The sequence below is a fragment of the Gigantopelta aegis genome, chromosome 4 (genome assembly GCF_016097555.1).
Source record: "Gigantopelta aegis isolate Gae_Host chromosome 4, Gae_host_genome, whole genome shotgun sequence".
Taxonomy (NCBI): domain Eukaryota; kingdom Metazoa; phylum Mollusca; class Gastropoda; order Neomphalida; family Peltospiridae; genus Gigantopelta; species Gigantopelta aegis.
The window spans coordinates 99,489,542-99,502,965 of NC_054702.1; the positions used below are offsets into that span (position 1 = coordinate 99,489,542).

Here is a 13,424-nt window from a genome sequence, read left to right on the forward strand (position 1 = left end):
TCGCAGATTCTAATCTTACAGGTTTCCTATTGTTTCTATTGGCAACCTTAAAGGGACATTCCTGACTTTACTGCAATTTTTAAGATGTTATCGACTAACAAAAACTTTTTAACGATTGTAATTACATATTAAATACATTTTTTCTATATAAAATATTAGTGACTGTCTAATAAACGTGTTTCTGATCGTTCTAATATTTGTTCTTGGTTAAATTTCATTTTATTTCATAATTATTTTTTTTCCGTACGTACGAAATTATTTAAAGACAAAATCCAGTTTGGGCTTCTTCGAAATATTAAGACGACCAGAAACACATTGAATATACAGACACTGATATTCTAAACAAGAAAATATATTTAATAAAGTAAAGTTTGTTTTATTTAACGACGCCGCTAGAGCACATTGATTTTTTATCTTATCATCGGCTATTGGACGTCAAACATATGGTCATTCTGACACTGTTTTTAGAGGAAACCCGCTATCGCCACATAGGCTACTCTTTTTACGACAGGCAGCAAGGGATCTTTTATTTGCGCTTCCCACAGGCAGGATAGCACAAACCATGGCCTTTGTTGAACCAGTTATGGATCACTGGTCGATGCAAGTGGTTTACACCTACCCATTGAGCCTTGCGGAGCACTCACTCAGGGTTTGGAGTCGGTATCTGGATTAAAAATCCCATGCCTCGACTGGGATCCGAATCCAGTACCTACCAGCCTGTAGACCGATGGCCTGCCACGACGCCACCGAGGCCGGTACATATATTTAATATGTAAGTTTAATCGTAAAAATATTTTATTAGTCGGAAACATCTTACAATGCAGCAAACTCAGGAATGTCCCTTTAAATACCTGTGTAATCTAAGGGGAAAGACGTTGCCCAGTTGTAAAGCGCTCGTCTGAAGTCCACCGCGACTGGTATATCAAAGGCCGTGGCATGTGTTATCCTGTCGGTGGGATGGTGCATATAAAAGATTCGTTGCTACTAATGGAAACATATAGCGGATTTCCTCTCTAAGACAATATGTCAGAATTACCAAATACAAATTAACAAATCAACGTACTCTAGTGGTGTCGTTAAACAAAACAAACTATAACTTTGTTATCTAAATTCATTTAACATATAAAAGTCCTTTAGGCGTTTTAGGTGTAACGCTAACAATCACAGCATTCAGGGAAATACCTAATCTCGATCAAGCATTTGATTTGTTTTATTATTCCAAGACTTTCCATCATGGAGCAAGAGGGTGCCGCTGGGATCTACAACCTGGATAGTCTGTAGCAGACGTTGCCAAGTTCAATAGACAGGTCCATCTAAGACCCGAGGGGTGGGCACCACGAAACTGGTTCGGTATCTAAGCATCCGAGATCTTGGTTACTATATATGTGATATCATGCATAGTGGACAGACGCATCCGATTGTTTTATCTCTGTACGTATTTTTCGACTTATCATTTATCTAATTTATAACTCTTTAAGGCAAGAGTATATCAGTAGACCATGCGAACTCGTTTGGAATGCGCCTGGAATGTCATATATAACACTCATGACAATTGTCATATGCGACATGACTATTTTTGTAGAAAATATGACTGGTAAATTATGAATGCAGCATATAGCTAGTGATCTATTCTACATGTCTATCTACACGTTATAATTGATGGATGTACTTATTTATTTATTTATTTATTTATTTACTCTTCACTATCATTTGTATAACAGTCACATACAACTTCATTTGTAATTTCAGATATTTCCGAAAAAAAGATGAGTTTTTTTCTTAATAATGTTGTTGTTTTTTGTTGTTGTTATTTTTTTTTTTTTTTATATATGCATTTACTTAGACCTACAGTTCACTTTCACTTGTATCACAGTCACAGTCAGATATAACTTCATGTGCAGTCTCTGGTATTTCCATCACCATTTTAAATCAATATTTCAGGCCATTCATTGCTATTTTTTGTTACATTATGTTTTGCTTTTGGAATATTTATATTTGTAGGAATCCAATACATATCTGGCCATACTAATGTTTTATAGAAATTCAAATTTCACAGAGCATCAATTTTCTTTTCTTTACAAACGCTAAACAAAATTTTAAATAACTGGGTGAAATGGAATCTCGACAACAATTCCGAATGTATTTATCCGTATAATGCTTTAATTTTAATATATATGTGAAACTCCAATATTACGACCATCTGTGGGACTTTTTGAAATTGATCTTAATAAACGGAGTAGTACAGATACCGAATTACCCATTTTAATTAATAATGATTGTTTGGTACATATTGATTGTGTATTTTACAACCCACCCCTTGGTTTGTCAACAAGATTGTTTCGACAAATAAAATTTAACTGCAAGAATAATCGAGTATATCAGTTATTTGTTATTTCCTTAAAGGGACACACCCTAGTTACGGCTAGTTGTTAACCATTACGGCGTTGTTTTTCGCTATTAAACCCATTTTTTCACAAATAAAATTGCACTTTACTTACCGTTTATTATTTAGAATATACATTTCCATTCACCTGAAGTGTTTTTTGGTAATCCTGGTAATCCTGGTGTTTGTAATACCACAAAATACATTTTTCGTATTTCTTAAAAACGGACGTACGTTTGAGAAAAAACCGTTGAGCAGACAAGGTCTAATCTATTTTTAGAGGGGATATTTCCATTTCAATGTCACAGACGTTGGTATACCATGTGACCGTTATCATTTTGGTTCGGTTTGTTTTTTCGTGCATGATTCGCGCAATCAACATCCGATTTGTTGTTGTTCATTTGTGAGATTTTTCTTCACAGTTCGTGAACATTTTCAGTAACAATAAAATTCAGACAAGTAAGTGTCTCAATATAAAACGTTACAAACCCTTAAAACCAATAATTTTGCTAAGTCTTACGATATCTGGAGAGGGGATACAACCAGGACAGAACCGTTGGAACATGTCCAGGAGAGGTGAAAGAAACGCACCCCAAGTCTGTGAAATTTGTCGTGACGTAGGCATTGTTGTGCTTCGAGCGACATCTACCGGTGACATCAAAATACTAACTTTCAAAATTATTTCAAGCAATTGGGACATGGGGATTCCCATGGTATTTATCGATAAAAAACCTTCTTTTACACTCCATTTGATAAAAACGTGATCTAAGTGTGTTACAGGTTTGTAGATTAACCAAATTATAATTTATTTTCGCTGGATGGAACTAGGGTGTGCGGCTTTAATTGTTACAACAGATACAGAATAGTGTCCACAAACATCACTTTTTCAGAATCGTTGACATCTGTCTATGTCCCATTTTTGCAGAGGTGTGTGTGTGGGGTGATGATATTTGCCCGAATCTGGATAACAAACTTTATTCATATTTGCAGTACTACCTATACAGCCTATACAGGGTTCCAAAAGAGAATCATTTTACACACACACACACACAAGCGCGCGCGCGAGAGAGAGAGAGAGAGAGAGAGAGAGAGAGAGAGAGAGAGAGAGAGAGAGAGAGAGAGAGAGAGAGAGAGAGAGAGAGGGAGGGAGGGAGGGAGGGAGAGAGAGAGAGGGGTGGGGGTGGGGGTGGGAGTGAAATTTTATGGTAGAGTTTCTGATATTTACTATGTACGAATTTGAAACGATGGTTTTTTGGACGTTAACTTAAACAATAAAATCTTTTTTTAATAATAATATTTCGTGTTAAGCATCTCCGATATATATACTACTCAAAAGAATTTAAGGGTCAGACGATATTTTCGACATTATTTTCTGAATGTCAATTATATTAGCTAGACCATAATGTCACGCATGGTATTGTTCCATTTTGACGAAAGTGGGTCTAAGCAACCCATAAATGAATTAAAATCCACTGTCATTGACACTGTCGACTAGTTCTAATGGCGAAAACATGCTTACATTTACATGTAAATTAGGGCGAAAGCGAAAGGTCTGCTAAGTGCCCATAACTTGCTTTTTCACAAAGCGCTTCATTTACACGCTTTGCATGTGTATTCCATGTTCCCAATGCTGAATTTCCGTATAATTTCAGCTTGCGTTCGTGTACGGTGCACACTCCAAATTCGACAATGGTACGACGTCAACTGACTATCGAAGATCGAGGAAGGGCTATTGATTGGCTTCAGGATGGCAATACGCAAAGAAATGTTGCTCTGAGACTTGGTGTCAGTCAGAGTGTCGTTGGCCGACTGTGGCAACGGTACCAAGCAACGAATTCTGTTCGAAATCGTCCACATTTGGGAAGACCCCGAAGCACTACAAATAGAGAGGACCGCTACATCACCAATATGGCTCTATGTCAACGCACAACCACTGCACGCCCATTACGTGACAATCTGCGGACTGCGACTGGAACTCGAGTGTCTGATCAAACCATACGCAATCGTCTGAGAGCCAATAATCTACGCTGCCGTCGCCAGGCTGTTCGACCACCACTCCTACCACGTCACAGAACGGCCAGACGTCACTGGTGCACACTTCATCTGCGGTGGCAACGTGTTCAGTGGGGTCGAGTGATGTTCACTAATAAGTCCAGGTTTAGTCTCCAGTTCAACGACGGTCGGGTTCGTGTCTACAGACGTCCTGGGGAGCGCTTCGCTGACGTTAACGTTAGACAACGTCACCGGTTCGGTGGTGGCAGCGTCATGGTGTGGGGCGGCATCTCTATCCACCACAGGACCCCCCTCTATGTGGTGGATGGCAATCTGAATGGAATCCGCTATCTGAATGAGATTATCTGGCCGTTGGTTCTCCCAGGCCTTCAGCAGATTGGCGGCGGGGCAGTTCTGCAGGATGACAATACCAGACCCCACCGCGCCAGGGTGGTAACGGACTTTCTCAGACAACAAGGTATTGCCGGGATGGATTGGCCAGCATATTCGCCTGACTTGGCCCCAATAGAGAACGCCTGGGACGAATTAAGCAGGAGAGTTCGGGATAACCATGCCCCTCCGGCCAACCTTCATGATCTGGGTCAACTTCTTATGGCAGAGTGGCAGGCCATTCCGCAAGAGTTCTTCAGACGTCTGATCAACAGCATGAGGCAACGATGTGTCGAGTGTATTCGCGCCAGGGGTGGATTCACACACTATTAAACGAATGTTCTAATGTGTAAAATCCATGTTTGACAACCTTCAACTTTGACAGCATGTCATGTGACTTTCTTGTATACAGTGACGTTTATTTGTGTTTTTTTTGTAAATATGGAACAATAAATTAAATTTTTGGTGTAGTTTACATCATCAATCTAATACACTTTGAAACTTATTTGGTTATAAATTTTTGACCCTTAAATTCTTTTGAGTAGTATATATATTTGTTGGATTCTGATAGAATTATCGGGACTCTTACCATTAGACTCGTTACAAATCAATAATGACCGTGTACTCTATTGATAAGGTGCAGGCTTCCCAACGGGTATTTTCACGTGATCTCGCGTGAGTTCACTGTTAGCGTCCAGGAGTTGCAACGGAACTCGCGCAGTCGCATTGGAAATGTGAAACAAGTCTGCCAGGCACGCTTTATTACCCGGATAACAATTCCGGTGGGGGCGACAAACCGTAACGCAACAGGCTCGTCACACTCGCTCGAAAGTTTCGGTTACATAGCCATAGCAAAGGAACAAAGCACGACTTGAAGAATGGCAAATACCGCAACACGAACACACTAATACTACATCTGGACCCAAAGCAATAAAGTGAATCATGTCGCCATCGCCGAACCCCTTCATAGACTGGAACCGAAACTAACAGCACGAAAGTCACCAGACTGGCCTCAGATTACAGTTATCTTCCCATTTGGTTGTCAAAAATCCGGAAATTTGACCGCGCAAGTAGTCTGCTGTTTGACTGTGATTATTTCATGGCAGACAGCTATGAAGTGGCAACTATTTGACTGAAGTGACAGGGGAGAGCATGTAGTTTGTAAACATGTGTAACTTGTTTACACTGAAGACTTGTTTGTGGTAATTCCGGCCCATGCAAAAGTAGTGCTTTTTGTGTAAAATGGGTGTACTCCGGCCTGGTTTAGAGGGTGTGTTTGTTTAAACCAATATGCTGGGAGAAAGAGCTGGACAACAGGGTATGTGTCCCCCAGGCAGGCAAAGGTACATACAAAAATCCACGGGCCTGCTGATATTAATAAAAATGTTATAGCCACTAAGGCTATATAGAAACATATAGCGAAATTAATTGTGGTCTGAGGCCAGACTAACAAGCAACGAATCGAGATGCATCTCTGCGCATCGATCTACTTCCGGTTGGTTTTCCTCGCCGACAACCTGTCTGCGTCGTGAGATAGTCATACAACAGTCACAGAGCGCCGTCAACAGCAGGAGAACCAGTGGTATCAGATCAGAAAGTAGCATTAGAATGACAGAATCTTTCTGATTAAGCCAATAACGACAATACCGAACAGTAGTTCCGTTCCATAAATTGTACCCAGTACCCAGTACCAAAGCGCTGTAGATCAACGAAAATAAAGCCATTAAACAAACAACACTGTGCCCTTCTTAAAGATCGTACTTGACGACATCATACCAACCACGATAACAATAATATTAAGACATGCCAGGATCAATGTAAACGATGATTTTTGGAACGTGTTTTCTATAAAAGTTAACACGTACCGATTCCAACGTGGCAGTTGCAGATCAACTTCGTAAAGCCAGAGAAGACGATCGATTAAGACCACCAATCCAATAACCAGGTCCAGGAAAGCTAGGATAGTAACTAGAATGTATTTCGCATGGGCGTACATAGGATTTTGAAAAGGGGGGTTCCAATACATAGGATTTTGAAAAGGGGGGTTCCAAAATAGATTGCAGAGATATTGGGCATATATTTCTATGCTGAGTAAATATAATAATGTCAGATATATTAAATTATATAAAAAGAGATTTCGGGGGGGGGGGGGGGGTTCGGTCGAACCCATCGAACCCCACCTATGTACGCCCATGTTTCGGGGATTGTCTCAAGGTTTTTCTGCACATAATTGTTGCAATGATAACGAGATTGAACACGGTAATGAACATTACCAAGCTAATGACAAGGAGGTCTTCAAAGAGGTCGGTATTATCTTCGTATTCCTCTAAATACACTAGGCCTACAGTTGAAGTGAAGTAGTTGGATAACACGTCCTGAAGTCAAAAGTAAGTTAACCAAAATTATATCCATTTTCATCCCATGATACCCATGTTAAATGGAATCATAATTATACATAGCAAGCTTTCTATAATATACATGTTCCCTTCAAATTAAATATCCATTCCAGCTATAAAACATGTAATACACCCTGAATATAAAGGTCAAATATTTGCATAGGAACTATTTTGCAGATCCTATTCGTGATCTTTTTTACGACAGTATGAACGACAACACACTTATCGTCATTGAAATCGTATTTCTACACAACACCGTCAATACGACGTTTCTTTTACAATGTTGAGACAACAGACGTAGCCAGGTGGTAAAACGCTCACCTAATGCGCGGTCAGTTTAGGATTGATCCCCAATGGGCTATTTCTCGTTCCAACCAGTGCACCACAGTGGCGTAGGAAGGTGTTTACACACTTGTATACTATTATAAAGCAAATATAAAGCAAAATATCTGAAGTCTGTGTGTGTGTGGGGGGGGGGGGGGGGGTGCACATGTCCCCCCCTTGCCCCCTGCTTCCTACGCCAGTGCACCATGACTGATATATGTGTAATCCTGTCTGTCGGATGGTGCATATAAAGATTCCTTGCTACTAATGAAAAATGGTGCGGCTTTGCTCTCTAAAACTATATGTCAGAATTGCCAAATGTTTGACATTCAATAGCCGATTCAATAATAAATCAATGTGCTCTAGTGGTATCGGTAAACAAACTTTTATTTTACTGCCTCGTGCTGTCTATGGGAAGACTGTCACTCCTCGGTATGATACACGATTCCTATTCCTCATGCCCAAAATTGTGTATCCATTAAATTCGAATTTTAGGCCGTCGTGATAAAACAGAGCCGTACCTATTGGGGAGGGGGGGGGGGGGAGAGCGGGAGGGGGGTCTGTGGCACTCTCGGAGAGACAAAGAAGCTCTTTTGTTTAAAAAGCATTCCTTTTGTCTACCTGGTGACTATTACTGCGCCCTAATTCATTTCGTACTGCCACCACACGTATTTTAAGCTAAGTACGGCCCTCGTAGCATGGCAATGCAGTAATACAAACAACAAGATAAAACCTTTGTTATTTTTTCCACTTTTTTAATAAAAATCCACACTTGTGCTTTTTACAATGTAGTGATTACGGGCCCTTTTCCCCATAAACCTAAAATAGTCCCCTCCTTAAAATACAAACCAGGAATGAAAATAAACTAAAAATTGAATTAGCTGTTAACAAAAACAACGGCAGGTAATAAGCCTTGTTACACCAATTCTATAGTCTCTGTTGCAAATCCATAAGAGTGGCACAACGCAGGACTTCAGAAACGGTAAGTACTGGAAACATAGCCAGATAATATCGCAGGTTTGTATGTCACATATCGACGAATCATAGTAGAGGAGTACCCCGAAGACAGAAAGCGGAAGTACGAGGAGAATGGTAAACAGACTAACGAGCAGCGCGTCGAGATGAATGTGCGCGCGTGGATCTACTTCCGGTTCGTTTTTCTCGTTAACGACTGTGTTGCTTGACATGATGCTCGAACACACATTACAGAGAGTCGTTAGGAAGAGAACGAAAACAGGAATGAGGCCAGAAAGAAAGTAGAGAGCTAGAGAATGTTTGGTATTTAAAATGTAAAAACATTTCTGCTGTCTCAGTGGGATGTCTCTGATTTCTCGAACTCCTGTTCCATACACGGGCGCTAGTACCAACACGCTGAACGCCAACGGAAGGACCGCCATTAAAGCAGCAGTGACCTTGCCTTTCTTGCCAACCATACACGAAGACCTCATGGCAACGACGATGACGACGATGTTGAGAAATGTCAACATATATATAAATGACGTCCTTTGAAAGTATACGTTGATAAAGTCAATTAGATATAGACTTGCACACGAAATTCTCAAGTCGTATTTAAACAGTGTGAGGATACGGATTGGTAAAACGACAGCTCCAACAACGAGATCCAGAAAAGCCAGAACAGCGACCAAGATGTATTTCGGGGATCGTCTCAAAATGTCTCTGCAGAGAACTGTTGCTATGGTACCGAGGTTGAACACAACGATGAGAATTGCCAGCCCTGAGGAAACGCAGATTTCTGCAAGTTGTTGAGTCGTCATTTCGGAATCGTAATCCTGACGTGTGACAGAGTGGTTTTGGAGTATGCTCTGAAACATTAAAAAATGTAACGTTTTTCAACTGTTTTCAAAATGAAAAAAAAAAAAATAATAATAATAAAAAAGAGAGGAATATTTGATTTAAAAAACAAAACAAAGACAAAATGAAGAAAGAACAAATAAATAAAAATAAAAATAAAAGTTAAAGCAATAAAAAAGATAAATAAAACAAATAAATCCAAACACGTAACTGTAACATATCTTCAGAACTGAGTTAACTTGTGGTAACATAGTACCGGCCTCAAGGATGTAGTGGGCAAGTAAAGCCATCTGCCTTAAGGCTGGTAGGTACTAGGTTCGTATCCCCGTATCACAGCTAAATGGTAATGTATAAGACCATCGACTTCTCTCGCACTAATCATTAACAAATAATCATTAATATAACTCGTTCTGTAGTGGACAGACAGTCCAAATAAATGCTCAATTGGTTTAGATTTGAATTTAGTTCACAAATCGAAAGAATAAATATTTTTAATAATTTTGAAAAAAATACCATTAAAATAAACGATGATTACAATTAAAAAAACTAAATATTTATGATAATTATGTAAAATGAACGATGATTTCTACAAGATGAGAATGGATGCTCTAAAGTCCACTATTTTACAATAATTGTATGATAAATATAAGCAGTCCCCGTCCCCTCAAAACACCCAGCCAATCAAAATATAACTCTCTCCCACTAAAAAAACAACAAAACAAATTCGTTACATTCATGCATTAAACACTGGCATTTTCAAGGCACTTCGAAGTTCTGAGAGGAGAATCGTACCCGCTTCACCCTCCTTGGATCCACACCTTGAGTGTAGAAACCCATCGCACCACTGATGCGCACTGATCACTGGTAATGACAAAATGAAGCCGAAACGGACAAGTGCTAAGATGATGAATATGCATTATCATCACGTGATGCCGCCCATTGGGATGACAGAAGACGTTCATCAGAATGAAGTCACCAAGGAATACACAGAGATGTGTCTTTATTAACTTAGGTGAAAACGAAGAGCAGGATGGTGATCAATAACAAAGATGAAGATGGTATTAAGTCGGTCTCCAAAGTCTTCGTAATCACATAGTCCAATAGCACCGGCGAGACGGTGAGGAGGGAAGATGTGTGTGTGTGTGTGTGGGGGGGGGGGGGGGGGGGGGTAGAAGAAGAATAGGGACAGTTGCCCACCAAGATGTTTTCTTACCTGGCTTCTGGTGATTGAAATGTAATATTAACAAATACTAAATCTGTCGCGAATTTGTCAAAACATCCGTTAGAATATTTTGTGCAGAAATACGAATTTCAATGTACGAGTGGTTTTATCGCTCAGCTTAATACTACAGTTCCCCAAAATCGATACCTTCCATTCACTTGCGATTCTGTAGATGTATGCAAGTTAATGGATAATATGACTACCACCTACATCCCAATCAATGTGGGCTACTATACTGAACAACAAAATAAACGCAAATATCAGTTTAGTTTCCTTTTAATTTATTTTAAATTATTCACTTTGAGTCACATTAGTCTATGGGTCTATCAATGACTTGTGAATATTTTAGGCTTATTTTAACGGTCTATTTACCGAATTAACTGTATCATGTAAAACAAAAAATATATATGAAAATATTTGCATTTCTTGTGTTCTTCCGTATGATATACCTATACTCTGTTAAAAAAAAAAATACATCCCTGTAATACATAACATTTCAGTAAAACATTCAGATGATCCTTAATATATCTTATTTCCAACTAACCATATATGGATCTCACCTGGTAACAGTTTTAGATATAAGTATTTATTGCAAGGCTGTAAATTAAAGGCACTGCAACTGTAACAAATGAGTACTGTCCAACGGTGTAAGGTGTAATTACAATCAACATTTTCCTATTTGTTCTGTGTTATCTGGTTCGTGTTAACAAGTAGGAACTTACGTAATTTTGATTTGCAAACTCCATTTTAGTTTCAGCTGCCATCTGAAAACAAAGCCAACATATTTTCATTATTTGTTTGAAGATATGGACGAAAATCACTATATTGGAAATGTAAAACATTATGCAAAAATAACTTATCACATTTCAGCACCGCTACCACAAACAACAACAACATGAATAACATCAACAATAAACAAATAAAACAATAAAAAATAAATATGTATGTACATCTGTACATAAATACACACTGCTGTAATTATTAACAGAAAATATAACATCAACAATAATCTGAAAAGTGAATGGAACCGAAATTACCTTTATACCATATGCACCTCGTTCTGTTGGCAGTAGTTTGTCTTTGTGAGTTTCCGTTTATATGAAACAACGCAGTCGACAAAATTGGTGTAATTATTGTTATTATATCGGTAAGTAAACTGCCCATAAACCAAACAACAGCTATTAATTGTTTTGTCCGTGACATTTAACCAGGCCACGAGTAGACGCCAATCATTAATCGCGCCCAAGAATTCATCTCAACGTTTATTAACTGTGATAATGACCGAAACACAACCGCCCTGTTATAAACTATAATGCGGTACACATTTCCTACCATAATATAATATTTTTTCTTTCGTGTTGTTCACCCTATTTAGAATTTGTTTATTGAGCTAAAAAAAAACACCCAAACAAACAAACAAACAAAACCAATTAGGTACCTTTTCTACAAGAACAATTGAAAAACGCCTGGATTTTATTTCTTCTGTTTGTTATGGTTTTGCAAGTTTTTCACAAAGACAATTTTTAAAGTACAAGTTCACCTTTTTAGGTTACCACTGCCCCTCTCTCCTCCTCCTTCACTAGGGACGGTTCTACAAATTGGAAAACGTACACATGCATTGTAACTATCTTGAATAGATATAATGGTTGTTTTGTATTAAATTAGGGGCTGCAGATCCCCTGATTTATTTCACCTGGTTACTAGCCACAGGCTCATAACGACAGCAATTTTAAATTTGCATTTTTATTGGACATTCGTAATCCTGCCTCGTCTCGCCGCTTGTTAGTTTATGACGAGAAAATAACTAGTAGTAACCGTATTCGTTACACTGTTTCTCATGCCCACAGGACTTTAATTTTCCAGACCGCACCACGACCAAGTACATGGTCTATCGGAATTCACAACTGCTTAACTTTGTATGAGAACAGAATGTAATTAGATGTCCCCCCCCCCCCCCTTCCTCTTAATTAACAAAATTGTATTGTACCCACCGAGACCGCCAAGGGACGAAACTTATACATAAATTTATATTAAGCCTTCTGGGAGTAGTTGGTCTTGAGTCAACCATAGAGGTTGCATAGTACCAAAGAAGAGAGTTCTGTGTCAGAGTTCGACGTGCACCTCAAATATTTACGGAGTGAAAGCAACTGTGGGTGTGATTGGTAGTAATATGTGACATTGATTATTTGTGCAAATACTATTATCCATTGACAATAAATAAATACACTTTTATTTGTTATACAGTTGTTATGCAGTATATACCAGAGGTTGAAACTAATGCGGGGTACCCCCCAAAATGGAACTGCAATTTTTAGCAAAAATGACGGTTGCTATTAAAAACATTAATTAAATCTCTTAAATGATACGTGACCCCCCATTTTCTTGCAGGTAGATTAGATGTGAGGTGCCACACTTTCTATTGCTGTACTTCCTGGGTGTGTTGAAACGCTGCTTATATCAGTTTTATTAGTAAACGTTAACATTATCGGCAATAGGAATTGATTTGGTCTATTAGAACCTAGACGTGCTAGTGGAGGTTCCAACGAACCAAATCAATTCCTATTGCCGATAATGTTAAAGTTTTCTAATAAAACTGATATAATCAGCGTATCAACACATTTAATCTCCCTGCTAGAAAATGTGTGTGTGTGTGTGTGTGTGTGTGTGACATACAATTTATTATATGTATTCAATGTCTTTATTAACAGCCCTAATTGTTTTTTAAAAATCGCACTTCCATTTTTGGGGATACGCTGCACTGGTTTTAACCTCTAGTGTATACTGCATAAAAATAGTATAACAAATAAAAGTATATTTATTTATTGGCAGTTGATAGTGATATTTGCACAAATAATTCACATGTTACTACCAATCAGAGCTGCAGCAGTTTTTGCACCTTAAACAT

The 13,424-nt window shown here is 38.7% G+C and overlaps 1 protein-coding gene across 1 annotated transcript; it reads right to left on the reverse strand.

Moving 5' to 3' along the window:
- Positions 1-8,223: 8,223 nt before the first annotated feature.
- Positions 8,224-11,605, reverse strand: LOC121371559. The gene is made up of 3 exons (XM_041497552.1): positions 11,557-11,605; positions 11,242-11,283; positions 8,224-9,308 (listed from the first exon to the last, which is right to left on the reverse strand). Exons 2-3 carry the CDS (start codon positions 11,281-11,283, stop codon positions 8,370-8,372), a joined length of 981 nt encoding a protein of 326 aa, XP_041353486.1. The 5' UTR covers positions 11,557-11,605; the 3' UTR covers positions 8,224-8,369.
- Positions 11,606-13,424: the final 1,819 nt, after the last annotated feature.